We start from the raw sequence: 26,654 nt of genomic DNA, 5'->3' as shown, positions 1-26,654 counted from the left end.
TGTGTCTTTTTTCTCTTGCTGCTTTCAAGATTTTCTTTGTATTTCAACTGTTTGACTGTGATGTGTATAGGAGGGGATATCTTCATGTTCATCATTTTTTGAGGTTTTTGAGCTTCCTAGATCTGGAGATTAATGTTTTTCATCAAATTTGGGGCTTTGGGCTATTATTTCTTCAAATGTTTTCTTTGCTTTTCTCTTACTCTCCTCTGTTCTTCTGGGACTGTCATCAGATTCATATTGGTTTGTTTATTTATTTATTTATTTATTTATAAAAGATTTTATTCATTTACTTGAAAGAAAACATAAAAGAAGTAAATGAAAATTCTGAAGATGAAAAGTGAAATAACTGAAATTTTAAAATTCATTAGAAGGACTCAACAGCAGATGTGAGCTAGCAGAAAAAAGAATCAGTAACTTTAAAGATAGATTAGTAGAAATTATCCAATCTGAAGAACAAAGAGAAAAAACACAGAAGAAAGATGAAATGACTCTCAGATATCTGTAGGCCAATATTAAATATACCAACATAAGGGCTCCTGGGGTGGCTCAGTCGGTTAAGTGTCTGCCTTTGGCTCAGATCATGATCCCAGGGTCCTGGGATAGAGCTCCATGCTGGGCTCCTGCCTGGGTGGGAGTCTGCTTCTCCCTCTCCCTCTCCCTCTGCTTATGGCTCCCCCTGCTTGTGTGTTGAGATCTTCAATACTCACAGCTTCTACTGACCTTTTTTTTTTCTTAAGCATGAGTCACATTTTCATGTTTCTTGGCATGTCTGCAATTTTTAATTGAACCCTGGGTCAGGGACATGAGAAACTTCATGTGGTAGATGGTGTCTGCTTCTTCTGCAGGTCACCTGTGTTGTCAGGGTTGGAGGCAGTGAGAGACAGATGTGGGTTCCAGTTTGTTCTCACTTTTTCTCACTCCGTATCCAGCCTTTTCCTCTATATTCTAGTCCTGTTGACCCAAATACAGCAACTTCAGGCATATGTAGGAACAATAGCTTTCCATGGACTTCTTACTCGGCTCCCCCAATTGAGTCAGGTCTCATTCTTATAATAAACCCTTTATTCTCTATCACTATCTATTCTATAGCTATATCCTCTATCAGTCATAGTGGTTCTGCTTCCCTGATCAACCCTAGTGATGTAAATTTCCATTCGCTGTTAAAATTTAAGCTTCGTTTTTTCATTTGTTTTGTCCATTTCTTTCTTTTTATTTTTGGAAACATGTTAATTATGGTTTTTTTGAAGTCCTTATCTGCTTATCCCCAAATCTCTGTCATATCTGTATGTTACTATTAAGTTCATGATCAGCCACTTTTCCTTCTTCACATGCATAATACTTTTTTAACCTCATGCTGATTGATGTGCTTGTTATGCATGTGAATGGTATGTTGTAGGGGTTCTGGGTTAGCTCCCCTCCCTTGAATTTTGTTTTTTCAGGCAATTAACCTTCTGGCAAACCACACTCATCCTGTGAAAGCTTGCATTTAGGCTTGTTAAAGTATATCTGTCTCAGCTTTTTTCTTATGTATAGAGTGTAGCTCTTCTCCTAAGTCATTGTCTTAATCCTAAAGTGTAGCCTTCCTGAGACCTCAACAGAAAGCCCAAGTTGTTCCTGAGTGAACTGGCTGGGCTCAACCTTCAATATTTCCTCAGAGTTGTATGACTTGTGAAATCTCTGTTCAGCTTTTAGTTCCCTCAGCCACTATTCTCTGCAAGCCCTCCTGGAGTCTCTCCCTGCTCATGAACAGCCTAACAATTGACCAAGGACCCAAGGGATATTTTTATAGATTTGGGGAACTCTTCCTTCTTTGTGCCTCCCTCATTTCCAAACACCTGCCTTCTCAAATCAAGGCCACCTTAGCCATCCTGAAGTCTGATCTCTATTTCCGCCATCCAGTGTGACCACCAGTGCTAGGAGGTTTTGCTGCCCAGGATTTTGAAAATACGGTCAGGAATAAAGAAGAAATGAATGTGGGGATCATTTAATGTGATTCTCATGGATCATTGTCCTATATTAATTGATGTCCAGTGCCCACATATAATTGCTTTACATGTTTTGTCCAGATTTTCTAGTTATTTCCATTGGTAAGGTAAGTTTGATGTCAGCTACTTCATCATAATTTGAATCTTCCTTTTCTGCACTCAACAAGGCTGAGAGAGGCCATGCCATTTGTATAGTTAAAAACACAGATGTATTCAAACTCACCTGTGTTCTTTCTTGGTCTCTGTGTGTCAATAGGATATATAATGAATCCTTTTTCTGTAATAATAACAGAAGCTTTAGCCCCCATCGAATACCTCAAATGGGTGAAAGTCACTGTTCTAAGTGCTTTGCATGTACTAATTTATTTTATTCTCACACTGACTCTGTAACAGGTATCATCATTCCCATTTATAGTTGCAGAAACTGAGTCTTGTTGAGGCTAATTACTTGCCCAGGGTCACATGGCTAATAAGTGGAAAGGCCAGGATTTGAATCCAAGCACTCTGTCTTCAAAGCCTTCACTATTAACCAATATCCCACACTGTCATTTAAAAACAATCTTAAGATTTAAAAAAAATGTTTTGTTATATAGGCACTTGTGTGGCACAGTCAGTTAAGCATCCAACTCTTGGTTTTGGCTCAGGTCATGATCTCAGGTTTATGGGATCAAGCCCCATATTGGGCTTCATGCTCAGCATGGAGTCTGCTTCAGATTCTCTCTCCCTCTCCCTCTCTCCCTTCTGCTCGTGCACACTCACACTCTCTCTCTTTCTCTAAAATAAATCTTCAAAAAAATTTCTTGTTATAAGTTATGCGAAAATCACTGTAGGAGCAGAGCCTTAAATGTAGCTTTTCCTCCCAGGAATCTGCATTTGGAATATGTAGAATCTGTCGGCTTCCTTCATTTCTCTCAAGAAGTTCCCTCCTTTCCAGTCCTTATGCCTCTACCTGGGTGCAGGCAACCTTCACCTTTCACCCAAACTCTTCCCTGCCCTCATCATGGGCTTCTCTGCCTCCAGACTTGTTCTTGAAGTAGCAGGGCCAGAGAGGAAAGGCAGGAAGCTAAGCAGAGGAATGCTGGTGAGGACTGGGGCCAAGAAAACCAGCCCAACCATTGAGCTGGAAGGTGGAGGAACCTAGAGGTGGTGAGGAGAGCAGCAGAACAAACCGTTGGAGCCCTCAGTTGAGGCTTGAACTATTAGAAGAAAGATGCCAGGCGAAAGACTGGCAACTGGCAAGAAGCAGGCAGATATCAGGCAAGACAAGAGTCCCAAAGAGCCATTGTGGTCAGCACAGGAAGTGGATGGGTAGGTAGAGGTTGTGAGGCACATGACCCATCTCTCTGTGACACTGCCTTCACAGTACATTCAAACAACAGCTTTGCCTCTTACATAGTGAGCACTTGGTGTGCATCTCTTAAGCTTCAGTTTCTCCTCAGCTTCATGGCACAAAAACCTAAGTAATGGTGTCACAAACGAGACCAGTGTTTAGTTTTCTCAAGCAATGACAAATCCAGAGGTAGGTAGTTGTTAGGTTTAGTTCGGCAACTCAAGCCATCACAATTCAAGAACCTATGTCCTTCTCTCATGGCTCCAGGTATAACCATCATAATCCATTCCACAAAGGATTGGAGAGAAATGACAAAAAAGGCAGATTCCACTGAGTCTCTCCTACTCCATTTAAGGTGGTTTCCAAGGAGCCCCACCCAATGGCTTCTGGTTATATCTCATTGGTCTAAACTGTGTCATATGGCCATCTCTAGCCACAAAGAAAGCTGGGAAATGTAGTTTCTCTGCAGAGGACAATGTTGCCCCCAACAAAATTAAGGTTTTGTTAGAGAGAAAGAAGGAAAGACCAAATCCTAAGTCTATGCAACCAAAAATCTCTGCCACAGGGGTAAATGATGTTATTTCCTCCATAATTAGGGTCAACATGAAGATGAAACTAGGTAATTTTTATAAAGCATCTAGCAGATACCTGGTTCAGACAATAGCAGTGTATATTCTCAAACTCAAGGAGCTCTTCTAATAGCCCATCTAAGGAAAATCTCCAGGAGAAACTGACTCTGTAGAATGCTCACCAGGACTATCCACAGAGTGAGGGCTCTCTAAATATTTGAGGCATTGACTTGTCTAAGCCCCACCCAAGGAGAGAGCATCAGTAGAGGCTGATGAGACACAGTCTGAAGCCTTTTTAAAGCCCTGTGTTGGGGGAAGTGGGATCTCTTTACTTGGTGGGTAGAGTGATGAGACTTTGGTCCTTGGACCTAGATACTCTAAGAGAGGGGTATGAATGCAAAAACTGTAGCTTGTCTGCCCCAATATACTCCTTACTTCATCCCTCTTTAGAGAGCTCTGGTTCTAGCCCCAGGATCAGGTTTCTCCCTTCCTCCTTCTGCTACAAGTAAAACTGGGTCTTCTCCCTCACCCTGGGGGTGGTCCTGATTGATCTGAGCCATCATGTTTGCATTAATTAGGTTAGATCAGGTGTTGTAGCAATGAGACTCTCATAGCTCAGTGGCCTAAGGACGAAGTTTATTTCTGTCTCCTGTGACCATCCTGAAGTGAGTGCTCAGGTTGGTGAGGGGCTCCACTCCATGCAGACATTCAGGGCCCCAGTGATTTCCACCTTGTGGCTCTGCCAACTCTTCCCTATCCAAACTTTGGAACTGAATTCAGATAATTTTCTAAGATACCTTTCACTCATGAGTTCATACTTGTTATCCAAAACTCAGGAATCTGAGTTAACTCTCACATCTGAATTCAGAAAATATATGGATTTGAATGGTGAGGATTCTTGGGCTACCCATGCTGCAGTGGAAGGAGGAAGCTTAACTAGTTACCTTAGTTCTGTTCTCTGGGTCCACCACCTTGCCCCTTGTCCTCCACAGTCCCAGCCTTTTCCTCCATTCCCTGTCCATTTCCCTCTGGGCCACATTTGAAGTAGGCTTTGGGAAGTGTGTCCTCCTCTGGAGCCGTAGAGCTTTCCAAGTTTTCTGCTAGTGTAAGTTGGGAAGGCCAAGAGTTGTTGTTGTTCTTGATTACTCACAGGTTTTTGGGGCCAGACTTCTGATTTCTACCACAATATAATTCCCTCAAAGACTTGGTCATTTTCTGGTCCATTTTCTTCCAGTCAGTTCTGTGTTCAGTAACCACTACCAACGTTCTTTTCTGAATATAGTTCTCCCATAGTTGCTTTATTTCTTGGCTTCCTTCTTCTACCCATTTCTGTCTCTCACTTGAGGCCATCTTTGTTTGGCTGAATGTTTGGCTGATAAATCTGAAAAGACCTTTGAAAAACATTTTCTGCAACAATCTTATTTCTATTGCTTGGTCCAAGTGTTTGCTTTGCTAACATTGTGAAGCCTTCGGTACCTTGTGTCTCCCTCTTCCTTTCTTCCTCTATTTTCAAAATAGCCAGCTCTCACCTCATTATATCTTTTTCTTTAAGAGATTTTTTTAAAGTTTATTTCTTTCTCCTTTAACATATCAGCATGAATATTCTAGTTTGGTGGGCGGTTCTGTTCCATGCAGGTCATTCAGGGACCAAAGTCCCTTCTATCTTGTGGCTCCACACCCTCCTCCTCTTCCAGACGTGTCAGGATCTGCATGGCTGAGGCTGGTCATTGACATGTCTGGGTTCCTGCCAGTAAGAAAAAGAGAAGAGAGAATGATGAGGTTACTCAATCGTTGACTTAAGGCCTCCATCCCCAAAGTAGCACCCATCTCTTCCACTATTATGAACTTACGCATATGGCCACAACTAATTGCAAAGGGGTCTGGGAAATGCTGTCACCACTGGGCAACCATGTGCCTAATTAAGGCTTTTTTACTTTAGAAGAAAGGAAAGGAAAATGAGTTTTGGTGTAGAGCCAGGAGTCTCTTCTATAGTGGTGGTCTTCATTCCTCTTGCCAACAAAAGATTTAGGCATGGCATGTGAAATAATTCCAGTCAAGAAACACTAAGAAGTGTTCATGGGAAGCTTAATGGGTAAATTTTTTTCACTATTAAAAAAATACATAGGAAGAGATGATCCCATCTTTCCCAGGACATTGTCACATCAAAATGTGATGTCTGGAACTAGGCATCCATCTTGTGTCATGAGAGGAACAGGTTGTGGGTAAGGTTAATGCCTTGAGGCTGGAGATGTAGGTAGATACATGAACCCAGGTCCTTAATGATACCCCAGATCTGAGCTAATTATCCCTGGAGCCACCCTCCTGCTGGACTTCTGTATGTGACATGGTGCATTTCCTAACAGTTTAAGTTAAAGGAATGGAGGATTTCTGTTACCTGTGGCCACAAACCTCCCACATTTCATCTGAAGTTGGGCCAGAGCAGAGACTCTGTGGATGGGTTCTCTGTGGTCCCCAGAGGTCTGTCTGATTGGAAGATTTGGACAATACCATAAGGTAAAGTAGACCCCTTTGGTGTCACTTGGTGTTTCTGGCTCTGAGGAGGTGGGCATCTCCAGGAACAGGGTCCCTCATGCCTGACTTGGGAGGCTTTCACTTCCATCAGCTTGTCAGATTCTCATAGCTCACTGTTTGACAAGCATGTCACCAAGTGACTCCATTTTACAAAAAGGAAAGGGAAGCTCGGAGAGGTGGTGTGCCGTGGCCAACTCTGCCAATAGATTAGGGTTGGAACTAGGGACTTGGCCCTCCTTCTCTTGGACTCCCAGTCTGGTGCTCTTGCTAGTGATACCAGAACAGCCTCTGCTGAACTAATTAGAGGAAAATCATCATCTGATATCCCATTAATTATTTTATAAATACACTGAGGCAGGTACTAATTACACATTCAGGAAGCTTACCATCTGGTAGGAGAACAGAAACAAATCAATGAATATGTAAATAGCTAAACTCACATTGCAAAGAGGGAAGGAGATGGGGGGCATAGCAGAGCAGAGACTAATAAGGGGAGCAGATCAGGGAAGATACTCTGCAGAAGTGACACTTAGTTGAGTCCCAAAAGACAAATAGGCACTAATTAGTTGGATGAAATGGAAGAGGAGGAAAAGGAGGAACATTCATGGCTCAGAGAAGAGCATGCTCAGAGATCTGGAGAATCTTGGGCCCATTCAGGTAGCTGCAGTTGTGGCTGGGGTCATTTGAGCAGGGGAGAGGAGGAAGGGTCTGACCATGCTGGTGTAGAGGGGCATGGCAGGATTGAATTAAAATCATGGGCTGTGGAGCTGGAATGTTTGGGTTCAAATTCTGATGCTGTGTATTATCAGCTGTGTGCTCTTAAGCAAAGAATTAACCACTCTGTGCTTCAACTTCTTCCTCTTATCAAGCCCCTACCTTATTGGGATCTATGAGAAATGAAGAGTGGTGTTGAAGTGCCTGGTGCATGGTGAGTGCTTAGTAAATGTCAGCTGCTCTGATGGGCCATATTAAGGATTTTGGTCTTTGTTCTATGAGTAATGAGGGTTGCATTGATTAAGACACTTTTCGTTGCAAGGAGCAGCAACCCAACCCACATCGGCTTAAGCAACAATAGGGAGATTTATTGGCTCACATAACTGAAAGATACAGGTTTAGGTGTGCCATCAGGCACAGCTGGATCAAGGCATAGAACATTGTCAACTGGGCTATTTTCTTTTGTTGTTTTCCCAAGAAATAACTTCCTTCTCCAACTTCCTGTTCCCACATGGTGGCAGAATGGCCATTTAGCTGCCACAGTGAACAAGAGTGCCCCTCCTGTTTGTCCCAGGGCCAGTCATGGAGGTCTCTCATTGAGTCCCAGCTGGTACCCACCCCTGAATAAATCACCATGGCAGTGGAGGGGTGGTATGCAGTGGGAAAAGAGGAATTGGTGTTGGTTGACCAGCTATATTGCCAAAGCTCCAAAATCACAAGGCTGACAGGGCAGGGGGTTCTACAAAGGAAATTGGGAGGGCTGTCACCAAATCAGGGAGAAGAATGTCAAGCAGGCAAACACAACCAGTGTTGAGTCAGACAGCCACTACAGGTTTTAAGCAAGGGAAAAACAGGATCTTATGTCCATCTTGAGATGACCACTCCGGTTGCTGAAAGAGAGAGAGACAGGAGGAGGATGGAATGGAGAAGGGGAGAGTTGCTGGCAGCTGACAGCAGGAGTCCAGGAGAAAGGGACAGTGGCATGGCCAAGCTCATGGCAGTGGGGCCAAGACAGATGAGAAAGAGGCACAGTGCCGGAGTTTGTTGGTAGACTGGGCAGGAGTGGGACAGGAAGATTCCAGGCTAAGCTAGGGTTTTGGTCTGAGCAGCTAAGATTGAGCTTGAAGGAGGGGCAGGTTTGGGGGAAGCCAAACAGTCTAGCTCTGAATGCACCGCCTGTGAGGAGCCTTAGAACATCCATGGGGAGGAGTCCTAGAGGCATTTCTTTGGGATGTGGAATTCCACTCGTGGACATTCTTGTTTGGTTCCTAGGAAGTATGAGAAGGAGAAATAAACTGAATAATGACTGTTTTGCCTATAGATTGCACTAGAACCAAAGGGGGCCTGCCCTCTGGGAGAGTTGAGATAGGAGCCACTTGCTGATCTGTTTGCTGGGCGTGGGTCCCTCAAACAGCATGTGTGTAGCCCAGTCCCTGCCTTAAAAGTCAAAAGACCTTTTAAAATCCTTGGGCAACTACGTGGTCAGTAGGCTGGGGCACCCAATTAATGTTTGGTCAAACAGACAGGTCCCAACGCACTAGAGCTGAGCGCACAGCTGTGGTGAGAGAGGAGAAGCACAGGGTGACATGGGAGATGTCCGGGCAGACAGCCAAAACATGGTGCAGAATGGCCCGGCCCAGGCAGCAGAGGCCATGGCGGTTCTGAGAAGAAGGGGATTGGTATAGGGCTGGCATAATCTGGGAAGGCTTCCTGGAGGCAGAACTGGAGTGGTAGCAATATTCCAGGCACAGGAAGACCATGATCTCAGGTGTGGGATGCTAGGCTAAGTTAGGGGTGTGCCCCAGGCCACCCCAAAACAGCTGGAGGTCCAAAAATTTTCTAAACCAGGACACCAAGTCCTCCAAGACCCTCCCAGACATCTTGAAGTCTTCCAAGAGAGGGCTTGGGGCTCCCCAGCCCTCTACTATCACCCGGGGTAGAGCGAGCTGCTCCCTCCAAATTGCGCCCTGTCTTTCCCTACTTCCGTGGCAGTCTTCAGTACCCTGAAGGGCAGGGATTTCTCTGTCTATGCCCTTGCCCCAAGACATGGAGCTGGCAGGAATCACTGTCAACAGCCTGCACGCTCCTTGCCACAGGAGGCACTTGGGGGATATTGGGGAGGGCGCAGCTGGGAGCTAGGGAAGGGAGCTACAGCCAGCTGGGAAAGGCCTGGCCTGGGACTTCATGGGTGTGGGGAGGATGTATAAGGTCTGGGGGCTTGTCTGCCAGCTTCCCTGTCTAGGTCCCGTGGAAGCAGGGAGCATGATGGGGCCCTCAGCCCAGCCTCAGTGGACCTGGTTGGCCCCAGGGCTGGCAGGCCCCAAGCTAGTGAGTGAGCGGGGGAGTCAGCTTCCCATCCATTAGGCCCCTGGCCCAGGCGGCTAATGCCGAGCGGACATTCTGCTCTCATCCCTGGTATCCACTTAGGCATCGTTAATATTTTACGCCGCAGAGCCGGGGGATCAATGTCTCATTTATAGCTCAGTGTTTATGAACAGTCATTGAAGCTTTCCCAGGGCAGATGCTCAGGAGCATCAGGGGAAACTGAGGCAGGAGAGCAGGGGTGGACCAGCTTCAGGAGGACCGTCCGTATGGCTTCTTTTGCTTGCTCAGTTCTCTATCTGCCCCCCTCCCCTCATCTATCTCTCATCTGGCACCCTGAACACACCCAGCTCCAAGAACACATCATAAGAGGCCATCAGAGCCCGTGACAGAGGCCAACCCTCCTCTCCCTGGATCTTTTACAAGCCCCTGGAGAGGTGGGTTTGTCATTCCCATTTTAGGAAACAGGCTTAGAGAGGTTAATGTATTCTTAACCAGACCATTGACTGAGGACTGGTGGCAACGAGCTGGGACACAGGCTAGATTTTACTCAGCGTGTAAGTGTGTAAATTAGGAGGGTCTTGAGCCTTTCTAAACTTACACACTTTGGCAACTCATGTGCTCCAACAGAGCTGTGTTCTCTGGCGATCATTAGCGTCTCTGCTTAGAGTTCTTGGTCAGTGGAGACTCACCGCATCCCACTAAATGCAGTTGAAAGCTGTGCATTTACAGTTCTTTAAAAATATCTCCAATAACTCAGACTTTTACCCAGGTGTGTTAAACACTGAGGTTGAACTGCACTGGTCAGAAGAAACCCAGCAGCCTCTCTCCCACCTGTTTCCACTGGAAACAGTGCGGTATGCTGGCCCAGCATCTGCTCTGGAATCCAGAAGGCCTGGGCTGCCCTTGTGTCCCTTCCCCAGTCCAACCTCTAGGCCTCGGTTTCCTTAACTGTAAAATGGGGACGAGAAATGCCCACTGGGGCAGCCCTTACGGATTACGAGTAAACCTCAAGGCTCGGTTCCTGTACCAGCTCCAGGAGGGCCCTGGTCCACACATGCTGCTGTTTCTGGCCCTATGCAGGCACGGAGTTCTGTGCCTGGGGCGCAGTACGAATTCGCAGAACGAATGGCCGAGTGGGTAGCAGAGACTCATACATGGAAGCTATTATTGTTCAGGCCCTACGTCCAAACAGGCGTGGAACGGGGCTTGATTTCCCCCTCCTCTAAGGCAGCTGGAGAACTTCTAAAGAACTTGAAGTTCGAAGTAGCCCGCGCTTCTCGCCCTCTAAGCCCGGGGCGGACACCCGCAGAGCGCAATGCCCGCGGGAGGGCAGCAGAGAGCCACGGCTCGGGCCCTCCAGTCCTGGAGTTCGCGGACTTGGAGGAGGATCTCCGCCCTGCCACGCCCCCTTCTCTCCCCTTCCTTTCCGAGTGTGCCCAGGCTGGAAGAGAGTGATTCACAAACGAATTAGCGCTCCTGTGCACGCTTTGGACTTGGCATCCATTTAGCTCTTTCCCACAGCCGGAAAGGCAGGCGGGCACCAGCCCCTCTGTATGTAGGAGGAATCGGCAAATCCGTGACTCGACCAAGGTCACGCAGCAAAATCAGGAGTGGAACTCAGTTCCGTAGTCTCTAAAGACAAAGCCCACACTCCCTCCAAAAGCCTGGAGCGCACGTGGGTTTCCGGAACTGGATAATTTGGATACCAACTTTTTCATTTCTAGTGGGGGGCAGACCAAGGCCAAGTTCAGTCTCGAGCCGAGACCTGGTGGTGTGGGTAATACGCCGGGGTCAGGGGGCTTTCCCAATCCCCCGAAGGCCGGCTCTGCCTTGGCCGGCGGGGCAGTGAGCAGCTGTGGCAGGCTCCGCACCCCTCAGCAAGCAGAATGGAACCCCAACTCCTCGCAGAGAGCGATGCTGCGGCTCCCTTCCCCTCCGGTCCCTGCTCCCTTCCCCAGCCACTCAGCCCTCACCCTGCACAGGCAGTTGGGTGAAGCCACCGACAGCTTGGTCTCCGGGGGGCTGGCTGGGGGATGGTGGCTGAGCGCCAGGCTCGGTAAGAGGGCTGGGCCGCACGGGGCGGGGCCACCTCCCTCCGCCTCTCCCCGGGCTTGAGCGGGCGGGAGGGGGGCGGCCGCAGGGGACGCCTCCCCGGGTGGTCGCCGCGCCTAGGCCAATGAGCGCGCCGGGAGCCGCGATGAAGGCTGGGGCGGCCGGTAGCGCCCGGGACCCCCGCCGCCGCCGCCGCCGCGCTCCCGTGCCCCAGCGCCGGTGGGGCTGGAGACCGGGCGAAAGAGGCGCGGCGCCCGCGCCGGCCATGGAGGCGTCTCTGGCCCGTGCCGGCAGCCCGAGCTGCCCTCCGCGCCGCCGCCGCCGCCGCCGCGCCTCGAAGTTTGCCGGCTGACTCGGAAAGTTGCGCTCGGGCTCTGCCGCCGCGCGGCGTCCAACCTCCCGGCCTGCCCAGTTCACCGCTGCAGCTGCCCTCCGCGGGGCCCGGACCCGGTCTACACCCGCAGCCCCGCCTGCCGGGGGATGTGAGCCGCGGCCTCCCCAAGACGCCGGGCGGGCTGCACCGGCCCGGGCGCCTCCCGAGGCACGCGCGGGCGAGGGGCACGCCCCGGCCCCGGGCAGCTCGGGTCGCCATGGGCATCCAGGGCATGGAGCTGTGCGCCATGGCCGTGGTGGTGCTGCTGTTCATCGCTGTCCTCAAGCAGTTCGGCATCCTGGAGCCCATGTCCATGGAAGGTAACGCGTGGCCGTCCGCTCCTCTGCCCGGGCCAGCTCTGTTTGGGGAGGGAGCAGCAGTGGTGCTCCGGGGCGCGGGTCTGCGGGCCCGGCAAGTGCGGCCCTTGGGCGCCCAGCGCTAAGCGGCACTGGCCGCTTGAGCCGCCGCCCCCTCCGGACTCCAGAGGGCTGTCCTGGGACTGAGGGGATGGAGAGGCCTGGGGCTCCGAGGAGCCGCAGAGGGGTTGGAGCTGCGGTGCTTAGGGTGGGCGTGAGCAAGATGCCTGGTGACACCCTGAGCCATCCTGGGCCTGCCGGTCCGAACTGCCCCGGGTGAACACAGCCCGATCGGGCCTCCGGTTGGCGGGAGGTGGCTCAGGGTGAAGATGACTGGAAGGATCCTCAGCCTAGTGGCCTATTACTTGATAGTGGCAAGTAATGAGACCTCAGCCACATCTTGGGGCTGCCCCTTTCGGCAAGGCTTAAGCCCACGGGATCAGTAACCAAATCCTCAGGCGCCACATTTCTGTCCCAGTACAATATTAACCGAGGAGATAGACCTACCCTTCAATCAGAAAGTGGACAGCCTCCCTGGGACCCCTGAGAGGTGTCCTCTGAGCTGCTCCCCAACCTTCCATACCTCCTTAAGACTTCTGGGCAGGTTAGGAGGAGGAGCCCCTCTAGGGCACACCCATTCTGAAGGGGACCTTGACCTCCCAGGGCTGTAACTTCCCCTCTCCCCTGTTGGAAAGGGCATTTGCAGCCCCATGCCTCTGTACTGCGGGGAAGGGGGCCAGCCTGTCCTGTTCTTGTTACCTGTGCTCCCTTGCTGTCCTCTCGGGGAGGACGGACATCTTCCTGCCGCAGCACTCTGCTGACCTTGCCAGGCTCCGGCTCCTGGAACTGAAACCCAGAGGTCCAGGCAGGCAAGGAAGGCAGACTTTGTCTTTGCCTCTGAACTGCGTGGCAGCCCCTCCAGCCTGCAGATGTGCCCCAAACCCCAACAAAGGGACAGGAAGGGGTACAGGGCCTGGAAGCAAGGCCCTTCCTCCATTTTGCCTTCAGAATCTCCAGCTGACTCTGTACCTGAAGTCCATGGCTATGTGCCCCTAAGAAGCCATCAGGCTCCATCACACCTTTTCTAGGCAAGTCCATGGGGCCCAGAGAGAAGAGATGTGATCAAGGTGGTTCTGAGAGATGCCACCATAGCTTTAAATTTTACGTGAAGAGGAAAATTGCCCAAGCTGGGCCTACACTTGTCTGGATGTTCAGCCCGGTTAGGGAATCTATGATGGGATTTAGTGGGAAACGCATTTGCTTGGGATGAGATGTGGTGGGGGAGCGTCCTGCACTGCTATAGCCCTGAGGACCTTTGCCTCCTGCAGGGCACGGGGCTGTCCCACACCCTGTCCTTTGCCATCTGGAGTCTGGGGAGGGTGTGTGGGGGGTTGGTGCTCAGGCAAACCATGTCCCTCCCACCCCCCGCATTGATCTTTCCTGTTTCCAGGACCTTCCTGGGCCACCAAGGAGCCAGGAGCACCAGTGGTCTCATTCTGCTTGGTTCTGCAGAACCTTCCGAACTGAGCCTAACCTCCTCCCAGGTCTGGGCCTGTGAAATTTGTCTTTGTGACTTTTAAGGAAATGGGATTTCTTTACAAGGTGGATAGTGTGCACTGGACTACAGAGGCTTTTTTCAACCTACTAAAAAACTCACTTCAGGCTCTAGTGAGTTTCCCTTTCCTGCTACAGTTGCCCACCCGTGCCCAGGCAGTGGGAGAAGCGTGGAGCCTGTGTCAGCCAGGTCACTGGGTTCCTGTCACCCACACGTACTGGCCGTAAAGCTCCCTTAACCTTTCCTGGCCTCAGTTTTGTTACCTGTAAAGTGGGCTGTAGCAGACATGTAACTGACTAGTCACTGGGGCTTTAAGGCCTCTGGCACCGTTCTTGGCATATAATAAACGCACAAACTTTGTGGACCATTCGCCTCACCAACAATTAGCAATGGAGTGATGACTCGTAGTGACAGGACTGATTCATGGTTGGAAATATTCTCTCACTCAAACAGGCCTCCCCTCCTGCCTCAGAGGGAGGGACTTCTAAGTTCCACATGTTGCCTTTTGTTGGGGGTGCTGTCCTTAAGTGCCTGGAAGAGTCTGAGGGACTGTCATACGGGCTGTCAGGAGTCCAGCCTGGATGGGAGCGGGCACCGAGGGAAGAGGGCTGGCGCCTGGCTCCCCTCAAGCGTGCGTGCATCCGCTTGTGTGTCTCTTGTCTTCCCTGAGCCTCCGTAGTTCCTCTCCGTGAGCCGCCAGAGTTACGATGCCCCTGGGATTGTCAGGAACTAATGGATCTGGGTTCTAGGGATGCAGCCTTCTAGAAGGAGACGCAGATCATAAAAAGCCCTTAGTCTGCCCTGGGTCTCCTGTCCCTCTCTGCCTTCAGGTGACCCCGCGCGGGAATCCCGGCCAGGTTCTGCCACTAGCTTACCAGGTGACTTTGGTGCATTTAATATTCTTGAGCCTGAATCTCCTTCTCTGTAGAATGAGGATAAAAGCGTATATTCCCCTATGCATTTCACAGGGGTGTGGTGAACTAAAGCACTTTGGAAAAGTGAAAAGCACAACTCAAGGCTAAGGGGCTCACAGGATGGGGCACAGCAGCAAAAAGTGACCATGGTCCGGAAATTCTTGGTGCTCGGTTTGCAAGCCCTGACACCACACACCTTTTTGTCCACCACATCTGGGCCCAGGACTAGACTTTGGTCACTGCCTCTTATCTCGAGTCGGATTTCCTGGATTTCCTAGATTCTGGATTAGTAACTCTCAACGGAGGGCAGTTTTGCTCTCTCATGGACATTTGGTTATGTCTGGGGACATTTTTGACTATCACAGTTGGGGAGAGGGGGCTACTGGCATCTCGCAGGTAGAGGGCAAACATCTGGCAATGAACGGGGACAGCCCCCAAAAGAAAGAATGATCAGGCCCAATTGTCCATAGGGAGGCTGAGAAACCTGGTTCTGGAAGGAGCACTTGGGGTGAGGTGGCCAGGGGCTGGGAGGCTGCTTTTCAGGCCTGACTCAGTCACTGACATGCTGTCATTAACTTGGGCGAGTCACTCCTCTTACCTGAGCTCTGTTTCCTCATCTGTATTGGGGTATTGGAGGCCCATCTCCCCTGGGAACTTTCCCTGACACCTCTGGCTCCCCGCCCTTCGGGTTGTGTTAGATGATGCCATTCTAAGATTTTCTGTGTTCCCATCCCTACCCCATACGGGCTTTCCAAGAAGGTCAGGGACTGTGTCTATAAACTTGTGGCCCCAGAGTGTGCCCAGCACTGCCTGGCAAACAGCAGGCGTTGAGGAAGTGTAAATTACATGCCATCACTGGCACACATTTATTGGGCACCCTTTGTATGCCAGGTAATGGGAAGCCATCAGGAGCACAAGTAAGGCAGGGTCTTGGCCCTCCCTTTAGGACACCCCTGGGCAGATGTCCTCTGCGGGGAGGACCCCTTTGGCTGGAGTAGACAGGGAAGCTGAATTGTGACAGTGGGGGTAGAGGTGGGTGAGGAGACAGAGGCGTGAAGGGGAGAATGGGGAGTGCCCAGAGGGAGGTATGCACGCCCTCACCCACCACCCCTGCTCTTCCCTCCTTGAGGTGGCCCCACCTCTCTTTGTGCGTATCATGATTTTGTCCTCCACAGCAGCAGGTCCATCCTAGAGATGAGGAAGCTGAGGCTTGGGGAGAGTAAGTCACCTAACTGAGGCTCTGGTGGATGGCTTCTGCAGGGCATGGAGGTGGCCTAGAGCCTGAAGCCTGATGCTGCTCTACAATGGGAGATTTGGGCCAAACCCCCTCGCTCCCAAGTCAGTGCCTCACTTGTTGCATAGCTGGTGGTTTCAAAGTGTCTTAGCTACGGAATCTCCAACCGAATCTTACTTGGAAGCCCAGTCCCCCCGACAGAGGGAAGACACGTTGCTGGCATTCGCAGGGGAGTCTTGCTCCACAGTGGTCCCCGGGGCTCTTTGGAGGGACCTCCAGGTCTAGGAGTCCCCTGACCATCAGGGGCTGTCCACACTGGCTGGCTCCAATCCCTCTTGCCTCGCCGGTACACCAAAAATGGCCCTCACCCAGGACCTGGTGCGTCTTTGCTCAGTGAATTAAAGATTTATCGCCACCTTTTCTGAGCCCCTGCAGGTGGGTCCTGCCCAGAGGGGGCTGTGTGGCATGGGGTCTGCTCCCTGGGAGGAGAGCCCCGTTGGAGATTTGTCAGCTTGCTGTATAAGGCGGGGACCTCCCGCTTTAGAATGACAGCAACGACAACTTTTTTTTAAGAAAAAAATTTTTTTAAAAGATTTTATTTATTTATTTGAGAGAGAGAGATAACAAGTAGGCAGAAAAGCCTCTCTGCTGAGCAGAGAGGCCAACTCGGGGCTCGATCCCAGGATCCTGGGATCATGACCTGAGCCGAAGACAGGGGCTTTAACCCACTGAACCACCCAGGCGCCCCTAGAACAAATTTTTTAAAGCCTCATGCTTTCCCTCCTTTCCCAAAATGTTTGATTGATGGAGAGGTTCAATCTTGGTTGCTGAGCCCCTGGTTATCAGTGGGCAGGGGTGAGTAGTGTCCAGGACCGGCCTCCCGGGGGGACCTGGGAGAAGGGCTGCGCCCAGGGAGAGGTGGAAGGGAGAGGTGGAAGGGAGAGGGCAGAAGCAGGCTGACTTCACCGTCTGGTGGAGCATGCCTCCTCGGTGTTCTAAGGAAAGCTGTAGCAAATGGCTATTTAGATCCATTAGTTGCCAGTCCTGCCTGTAATTGCAGCAGGTGGGTGTGAGGCCGCTGGCAGCTCCTAAGAGATCTGGCAGCGTCTCCACCGAAACAAACCGGAGGGATGAATCCTTGGATTTCTCTCGTGGATGAGCCTGGAGAAGTCTCCAGTGTCCCCTGAGAGCACGTGGGGTGCTGTGGGAGTCAACGTGAAGCCAGGTCCCCTGCCCTTCAGACACTTCCAGGCCGTTCCTTGGTGCATATGTGTGAAGAGGGGGTGAAAGTGGGGGGTGGGGTGGGAGTGGAGATGAGGGGGTGAGATCTCTCTTCCTCTTCTTACAAGACCGCCTGTCCTACTAGATACCTACTAGATATCTATACTGAATACTAGATACCTACTAGTACCTTAATTGCGTCCAAAGCTGTATCTCCAAATAGAGTCACATTGGCTTAGGGCTTCAACATAGGAATTTTGGGGAGACCCAGCTCTGGTCCATAGCACCGGTAAACAGAAATATGCACCTGGCAGGGAGTCATAGCCAAATGGGCATATGGAGGGAGTCATAGCCAAATGGAGGAAAGCAGAGCAGAGATGGGGGATCCATAGGAATGGTGGGGGCAGCACCTGTAGAAGGTGACATTTGCGGAGACAAAGGAGGTGTGAATTCCGAGGGAAAAGCAGTGTCCTGTAGAGGGAGTGTGCCTGGTGGGCTTGCGGGGCACAGGGGAGCCAGAATGGCTGAAGCAGTGGGAGCAAAGGGAGAGACTGGGAGATGAGGTCAGAGCGGAGCTGGGGAGGGGTGGCGGTGGCGGTGGCCGTGGTGGGCGCTCATTGGTGATTTACTGGTTATTTTTATATTCAGAGCTTAGGAGAGGTTGTTGAACAGAGGAGTACACAGGATATGTTTCCAGCAGCTTCCTCCAGCACTGTTTGAAAACTAGACCTACAGCACCCAGGGCAGAAGCCGGGCTTCAGGCGAGAGATGTTGGAGCCTTGGGCCAGAGGAGGGACTCGGAAGTGGGAGAAGGGGTCAGAGGCGGGAGTTGAGGAATGGCTGGCCATTCCTGTGGGTTGAGCGCTGGGAGGAAGGTCTATGCCCAGAGTTTTGGCCAAAGTACCCACCAGGACAGAGTTGCCGTCCCGGGAGCTGGGGAAGGCTGTGTGTAGAACAGTTAGTTTGGGGAGGAAGATCAGGAGCTCCATTTGGAAATGCTCCATTTGAGAACCACCTAGACATCCGAGTGCGGATGGCAAGCAGACAAGTGAGTCTGGAGCCGCGGGAGGAGGTAGCCCACAGTCCCCAGCTGAGTCTTGACTTTCAAAGTAGCTTTCAGACTTTGCCGATTTCATGAGTGTCACATTTTTCCTTGTTGTTCTCAGGTGCGTTTTCCATCCTAATGATTTTGAACACCTCTTCGTGTACCCCTCAGCTTTTTCAGTTTGCTCACCTCTGACTTGCCCGTGGATGTCCTTTGGCCATGTCTTTTGGGACTGCTGTCCTTTTCCTTTCTTCCAAGTGTCCTATTTTGTCCAGACCAGAGGTGTGTTCTCGCTCTCTTTTTCTCTTGATCTGGGTACTCTAATTACTTCTTTCAAAAGACATTTTATTTTTTTATTTAAAAAATTTTATTTATTTATTTGAGAGAGAGAGAGAGAGAGAGAGCTCGAGCAGGGGCAGAGGGAGAGAACCTTAGCCGATTCCGTGCTAGGTGCAGAGCCCCACCTGGGGCTCGATCTCAGGATCCCGAGACACAACCCAAGCCTAAATCAAGAGTCTCATGCTCAACCGACTGAGCCACCTGGGCACCCCTCTAATTACTCTTAAACATTTTAATTAACTTCTAGCAAATTCAAATATATATTTGATCTGTGCATTAAAAGGAATAATAAAAGCCAGTGAACCGATCCTCCCCACCCCCGGAACTAGAACATCACTAGCCTGCTTCTCTCTGAGCTTCTCCTCTCCCACGCTACAGAAGTTACCACCAGCCAGGTTTGCACTTGTCATTCCTGGATTTTTGTTCTTATTTACCATTTTATTTTTTGGGTATCCCTACAAATAGTTTGGATATTCTTGGTTTTGAATTTTGTAACAAATATGTGTTACCGTCCCGTTCACTGCTGTAGGACGTTTCATACAGTGGATGGCCCACCACAGTCTGTTTATAAGCTCGTGGTTGATTCAAGCTACTGTTATTGTAGAGAGTTGGGGTGTCAGCTCTTCTGCCTGTGTCCTGGCCATTGTTTCTTTAGCACACAGTTCCTAGGATAGGGTTACCACTCTCTAGGGTATGCAACTATGTGCAACATTAGCATGGAAATGCAAATACTTCCCCACAGTGCATGCCGGTACCAGTATGCACACTCGCTAGGATGCTTAAAAATTACTTTGGACCTCCCTTCTCTCCCTAGCCAGCACTTAGCCTTGGTCAACCTTCTCCCCCCTGCTTTTTTTTTTTAAGATTTTATGTATTTGACAGAGAGAGCGCAAGTAGGGGGCGCAGCAGGCAGAGGAAGAAGCAGGCTCCCTGCTGAGCAAGGAGCCTGACACAGGACTCCGTCCCAGGACCCCAGGGTCATGACTGAGCCAAAGGCAGACACTTAACCAACTGAGACACCCCGGCGCCCCAACCTGATTGCATTTTATTATTTCCTGCCATCTGGCTGTTGTGTTCTTAATGTAATTTACCTTTTCCTGTTTAATAGTGAGGTTGAGCCATCTTTCCCATATTTATTCATCTTTCCGGTTTCCTTTTTTGATGATTATCTCATCTAGATATTCTTCTTTCGACCGTTTTAAACACCGTCTTCTCCCCTTCTGCTGAGTGTCTTGAACTGACCACGGTGCCCTTTTTTTTGCACAGAAGTCTTTAAGTGTGATATAATCAAATTCATCCATTTTTTTCGTTTATGGTTTGAACTTTTGAAGTTTTAAGAAATCTTTCCCCACCCTTATGTTAGCAAGATTCTTTCACATTTTAACTCTATAGCTTACCTTTCATACTTGGATCTTTAGTTCATCTGGAACCCACTTTTGCATGTGCTGGGGGAAGGGGATCCAGATTTCCGTGCTGAGCCAGTTTTCCTAAAACCACCTACTAAACAGTCTGACCATTGCACAAATCTCCTGTGACGTTCCTGCTCTACCTCAGTCTCTTTTTGTGCTTTTGGTGTGTTTGTCTGTTCTTGCACCAACCATACCACTTTTATTATAGTGACTGTGCAAATGCCTTAGTATTTAATGGGAAAAATCCCCTCTGTACTCTTCCTTTCTAGATTTTTGTGGGTTTTTGTTCCTCCATATGCATTTCAGAGTGATTTTATCAAGGTCCTCAAAAAGCCCAACTGGATTTTTCATGGGATTGTGTTGAATTTGTGGGTTACTTTGGGAAGAGATGACATCTTTATATTATGTGGTCCTCTTTTTTTTTTTTTAAGATTTTTTAAAAAATTTAATTGACAGACAGAGATCACAAGTAGGCAGAGAGGCAGGCAGAGAGAGAGGAGGAAGCAGGCTCCTCGCTGAGCGGAGAGCCTGATGCAGGGCTCGATCCCAGGACCCTGAGATCATGACCTGAGCTGAAGGCAGAGGCTTTAACCCACTGAGCCACCCAGGCACCCCTATGTGGTCCTATCTTAAATGGAATGTCTCAGTTATTCAGATTACCTTGCTATATAGAAGTCCTTTGAGTTTTGGCTAATACTTAAATAGTTTGAGTTTTTACTGAAATCATGAATGTTATATTTTTAATTATATTTTCTAGGTGGTTATTACTGGTGTGGAAAATTGCTATTGATTTTTGTAAATTAATCTTATATCTGGCAACCTTACTAAACGCTCATGTATATTGATTCTTTTGGTCCCTATTGGGATCAAATATCTACAAGAATATTAGTTTTACCCTGTACTTCCCAATTCCTGTATTATTTCTTTCTTTCTTGAAATTTCCTTAGAGCATCGGCAGGATATCAATTAGTGGTACTTGTGGCCAACCTTGGCTTGTCCCAAATCTTAAAGGGAATGTGTCTGAGCCCTTGCCATTCAACCTAATATTTTCTGTAAATAAATACATAACTTGCAAATATAAGTTACATCAAGTTAAGAAAGTTCCCTTCAGGGGTGCCTGGGTGGCTCAGTGGGTTAAGCCGCTGCCTTCAGCTCAGGTCATGATCTCAGGGTCCTGGGATCGAGCCCTGCATCGGGCTCTCTGCTCCGCAGGAAGCCTTCTTCCCCCCGCCCTCTCTCTCTACCTGCCTCTCTGCCTACTTGTGATCTCTGTCTGTCAAATAAATAAATAAAATCTTTAAAAAAAAAAAAAAGGCTGTAAATTTCCCTCTCAATGTAGCTGTGCCTGCAACCAGAAGATTTTGGTATGCTGTGGTCTTATTATCATTCAATGCAAAATATTTCAAGACTGTCCTTGTGATTTTCCTTCTCTGACTTACGGGTATGGTAGAAGTATGTGTTTTATTTCCAAGCATTTGGGGTTTTTTTTTTTCACCTATCTTGTTTTTTGAGATTTGATACCATTGTGGTCAGAGTTTTGCTCTATAGTTCAGCATCTGATACATGTTGGGAACCACAAAATGTGTATTCTATAGTTGTTGAGGGTAGGGGTCTATAAATATTAATTTGATCAAATTGGTTGATAGTGTTTTTCAAATCTTTTGTTTCTTTACTTGTACCATTTACTAGGAAAGCATGTTAAGATCTTCAACTGCAACTGTGGTTTATGTGTTTCTCCCTTTAGTTTTGAATTTTTTTTTGCTTCAGTTGTTTTAAAGTTGTCATTAGGTGTATGTATATGTTTCGTATTGCTCTGTCTTCTTGATGATTTAGTCCTTATATCATTATAAAATATTCCTCTTTGTCTCTAGTCGTACCCTTTGTCTTGAGGTCTCCTTTTTCTACTAGTAATATAGCCACACCAGGTTTCTTATCTATTCTACTCTTCTAATTTACATCTGCATGCACATTTTACATTAAATTGTGATTTAAGGGTATCCTTTTATAAGTAGCATATAGTTGGGTCTCTTGCTTTTTCAACAACTCTGAAATGTCTGCCTCTTCGTTGAAGTAGGCAACTGATTTTTTACCTCCATTTATGATGCTATGTGTCCCTTTAATCCACTGCACAGTTCTCCCTGGTGCGCACCCTCCATGTTGTGCCCCCCCTTCCTGCCTGTGATGCACCCCTGGGATGCCTCCAACTCCCCCATCAAAAATACTATTGCTGTGAACATCCTTGTATAGTCCCCTTAGCTGACTGAGATTCTGTCTGAGATGTTTACCCAGAGTAGAGTGGCTGGCTTGCAAGGTTTGCCTATACTTCATTTGATGAAGGATTGCCAGGTTTAACAGTATGTCCTCATGGTGGTGGTAATGACCCAGAAGGGAGAGCAAAAAGAAGATGAGGAAAACGGAAAGAGTGGGAAGGCTTGCTGCAGTCCCATGCTGGAGACAGTGGGGTTGGGACCCACTATGCAGGTGGAGGGGTTTGCCTTGGCCAGCAACTGGGACAGTTCGTTCCCAGAGAAAGAGGGAAAGCAGGTGATATTTGGGCCAGTACAGGTAGATGGGTAGACATGGGGGTGGGAGCTTGGAGAAGTTTTCTTCCGGGGCTTCTGTTTTCTCAGTGATGTAGGAAGCAACCTGACAAGGGATGGGGAAGTAGGCACTGGGAGTTTAAAGAGAAGAAATGTATGAAAGCACTGTCTTGGAGATCAGGAACATGCGTGGACCAAGGCAACAGAGCCTGACTGCCAGGCCCTTTGCAGGACACGTGGCCCTGAGGAAGAGCCAGCAGGAGAGGCCTGGGTGCTGGGCAGCCCAGCAGCACAGGGCTCAGTGTGTTCTGGTGAGCAGTGCTGCCCCCTTGGTGCTGTGCTCACCTCTGTGGGCACGCGGTGGTTGATGCCGGGCGGCTCATAGCCCTTCCTGTGCAGTGGGAGCCAGCAAGCGGCTCACACAGTCACTGCTGTGCGGGACGCCAGGGGAGGCTAGGGATGATGTCAGTGCAGTGGGGATCGTGGTGCCCGTTTCAGTGGGAAGTTCTGTAATTACCTGAGCCTGCTGTTCAGCAAGGCTCTCAGTGCTGTTTTGTCGATAGCTCGATTTTGTGTTGTAGAAGTGATGCACGCTGTACCAAAAGAAATGAGAAAAATGTAAAAAAAAAAAATCATAAATAAGAAAGTAAAGATTACCTGAAATTGACCTCCCCCCTCCCTGCAAAGATAACCATGGTTAATTAACATTTAGATGTGTTATTATTAAAGGAAAGGTCTTGTCTTGTCCCTGCCCTATGGGCCCTTGAGGTCTGACCGCCTATGCAAATGTGACTGACACCCTCACACCAAATGCAGCCAAGCAGCAGCATGTTAGGCTGATTGGGCCAAGAGCGGTGACCTCCCATTCCTGGGGGTAATCAGGGAGGGCAGCGTGGAGGAGGTGGTCCAGGAATTGGATCTTGAAGGCTGAGGTCCACTGAGCTTCTCTTGCTGTCTTTTTTTCTCCCACCTCCCTTTGTTCAGTGGCTCTCTAGGATAAGACCAGCTCCCAGCCCCCCATCCCACATGTGGCTGAGAGGGTGAGACTAACTCTAGATGAGGCAAGTGGAAGGGGCCTACTCTGCATGAGGAGCAAAGCAGCAGAGCAGCCATAAGGCACAACTCCTCTGAGTGTGTGTCATTCCATCATAGCCACTCCATTTGTGCAGGGCACAGCCTGCGGGGATGTACATGGTAGTCATGTAAGGAGAACCCTCCACCCCTACTTTAGCACATGGCCTAGTTCCCACACTGGAGCAAGAGGAGGAGCAGGAACACTTGTTCCACCCTCCCTGGGTCTGTGTCCCCTTCCAGATAGCAGCGACAGTGAGCTGGAGCTGTCCACAGTGCGCCACCAGCCGGAGGGATTGGACCAGCTGCAGGCACAGACCAAGTTCACCAAGAAGGAGCTGCAGTCCCTCTACAGGGGCTTCAAGAACGTGAGTGCTACCCATCCCTCGGGGACAGGCCCTGACCCACCTAGTCCTCCTGTCCTGGGCTCCAGGAAGGAGGGATCCTGACCCAAAGAGACCTTCTAGAAATTTATCCATGGCTCAGCAAATATCCCAGGGGCCTTTATGGGTCTTACGTTTTGTGGGGGTTGGTCAGTATTCTGAAGGCACCATCCTCCTTTCTGTGTGTTCCCAATGCTGACAGGGGAGGAGCGTACGGTGAGACTTACCACTTACTGCTCCTGCATCACCCTGCCCCATGGCCAGACTTTCCCCAGCTCAGGGGCTTAGTAGCACCCAGCAGTATCTCAGGCAGCAGTATCCCCGGAGGGAGGAGAGAGGCCAGGCCCTGTGGAGTCTGGTGTGGGGCTGGGGATGGCTGAGGTCACTAAAGGGTGACTTCCTGCTGCAGGAATGTCCCACAGGCCTGGTGGATGAAGACACCTTCAAACTCATTTACTCCCAGTTCTTCCCTCAGGGAGGTGAGTCTGAGGCCAGGCCCCCTGGCTCTTCCCCAAATCCCCACATCCCCCCTGTGGCAGCTTTATAAACAGTGGCTGTCCCTTTTACGGGGAGGGGATCTTGCTTCCACCCTTTGCCTGCCAGAGGCCTGGTGCTGCCTCTGTCCTGGTGGAAGGGTGGGGAACTCCAGCTCTGGAGGCAGCTGGAACCTGCAGCGGGGCTGCCTGGGGTGGGAGCCTCGACACATCCCAGCGCTCACCCTTGCTCTCCCCAGATGCCACCACTTACGCACACTTCCTCTTCAACGCCTTCGACGCTGATGGGAATGGGGCCATCCGCTTTGAGGTAGGTCCCCGACAACCTTCCACATCCCCTACCCCTGCAGCCCTCCGGGGTGGATCTCCCTGCCCTGAGGCCTCTTTCAGGCCTTCCAGTGGCCAGGCACTATCCTGGGTGTGAATGGTCCCATATGTCCTTCAGAGAAGGAGCAGACTGTCCTCAGCTGGCCCTGAGCCTAACCGTGAAGCCTGGGTAATGGGATGTGGTCTTCTGACTCCCGCCCCCCTTCTCACTCAGCCTTTCCTTTCCATTCTATCCCACCAAGCCAAGAGACCTGCAAAGGCACACTGAGGCTGTAGGAACCCAGTGTGAAATTGCATTTGAAAATGGGGCACACACTCAGGGGTCTGTGCTCCTGGCAGGATTTCAGGCCCCAGCTCCAGAATTTAGCCCTTTGTCCCAAGGCAGGTGAGGCAGCCTGAGTGGGCCAGGTGAGTGAGGCGTGGTGTGCCGGCCTCCAACACCTGCCCACCCTCACCCCCCAACCCCCCCACCTCTCTACCCAAGGCCTTGCCTGGACTCTGCAGGGCCTGCGAGCGGGCTGGCCCCACTGTGGGCTCCACCTTGGCTGGCCACATGGGACCGCTTGAGAGAGGCCCCGTGTGTGGAGCCCAGGCCCCTAAAAATAGCCGCAGGCGAAAAGCTGAAACCTCTTTGGAGAGGAGAACCTTGCTGAGAGCCCAGCCTGATCGATAACCACCCTGCTCGGCTTCCAGGGCCAAGGGCAGCTGACAGGAAAGCAGAGGAGGGAGCCGGCGGGGCTCAGGAAGCCCCTGGACGCACCGGGGTGTAATAATAACTCATCGGTAATGCCGCTGGGTTGATTTTTGTGCCTCGGCCAGCCTGCACACTGACGGCGCGGGGGAGGGGGGCGGCGAGGCCACAGCCTTGTCCTGTGACCACAGGGGCCCCGCCTGCTCCCGGCTGCAGACTCTGGACTAGAGCCTGTGTGGGTCTAGTGTCGTCATCTGTCCTGTCTTCAGTGATACCCGCACTGGCAAAAACCCAAGCACCGCAAAGGTTGACAGGAAAAACTGATTGTCCTGCCCTGTGACCAGGCTCTTGTGTATCCTTGAGGGGGCAGCTAAGATTTCCAGAACTAAAGGGTGGGGAGGACTCGTGTGATGGACCCAACCAGGGCTCTGTGAGAGAGTTTTTCTTGTTCAGAAACCAGCTGACAGCTCACCAGGGTCCCGGTGTGTGGTGGGTGTCAGGATGGTCTCGGTCACCCCCCTATGGTCTTTGCTCTCCTCCCCTGAGGGAGGGGTCTGGTGGGCCCTTTCAGGCAGTAGGTGGTGGATCTTTGTGGGGTGAGCTGTCAGTGGCTGAGTTGGGGGCACTGGTGCCAAAGGCCCTCTGCCAGGCACCTGCCAGCACCTTCTTAGAAGGTCAGGCAGTTCCAGCATCATCCAGGGCCTTCCAGGGGCTTCCGTGGGCTTCTTTGCCATGAGGTCAGCTCCTCTGGTTCCATACTGTGTATGTTTATCTTCAGGACCATCTTGATTTCAGCGTTCTGCTCTAGGAGAGCCTTTTCAGAAAGAGAGGAGGGGATGTGTGTCCTTAGGGATCTTCTAGTCAGCAGGACCCAATCCTGGGTGCCCCACAGGTTGGGGTCCCCATGGCAGGAAGGGCTCTGAGGGGTGGGGGTGGCCCTTGGCCCACCTGAGATGGACTCTTCTCTTGTACCCCTAAAACAGAAAGTCAGGTCTGCTTCTGGGTATCTATAATGATCCCAGTCCTTGTTGTATATTCTTGAGAGACAAGACGCATGTTAATTAAAGTGTATCGATGTGGTAAAATATCGTAACTTCCCTACCCTCACTGAAAAGAGCACCAGAAAACAGTACAGCACCCAAACCAACCTCATCTTTGCCAAGCAGGAGCAGCGGTCCCACGTCCCGCCCCAGGG

General features: G+C 50.3%; 1 protein-coding gene across 3 annotated transcripts in view; it reads left to right on the top strand.

The window, feature by feature from the left end:
- Positions 1-26,654, top strand: part of KCNIP3 (potassium voltage-gated channel interacting protein 3) — a 72,753-nt gene that overhangs the window by 38,239 nt on the left and 7,860 nt on the right. For 2 of the 3 annotated variants that reach the window (XM_045980025.1, XM_045980024.1), the window contains exons 3-5: positions 23,808-23,932; positions 24,357-24,426; positions 24,681-24,751. In XM_045980025.1, the coding sequence (XP_045835981.1) occupies positions 23,808-23,932; positions 24,357-24,426; positions 24,681-24,751 (266 nt within the window). Of the gene's footprint in view, positions 1-12,092; positions 12,201-23,807; positions 23,933-24,356; positions 24,427-24,680; positions 24,752-26,654 lie in introns of those variants that run through there. The other variant, XM_045980026.1, reaches the window with a different exon arrangement.

The sequence above is a fragment of the Meles meles genome, chromosome 15 (genome assembly GCF_922984935.1).
Source record: "Meles meles chromosome 15, mMelMel3.1 paternal haplotype, whole genome shotgun sequence".
NCBI classification, from domain to species: Eukaryota; Metazoa; Chordata; class Mammalia; order Carnivora; family Mustelidae; genus Meles; species Meles meles.
This window is presented reverse-complemented; position numbering and strand designations above follow the sequence as displayed.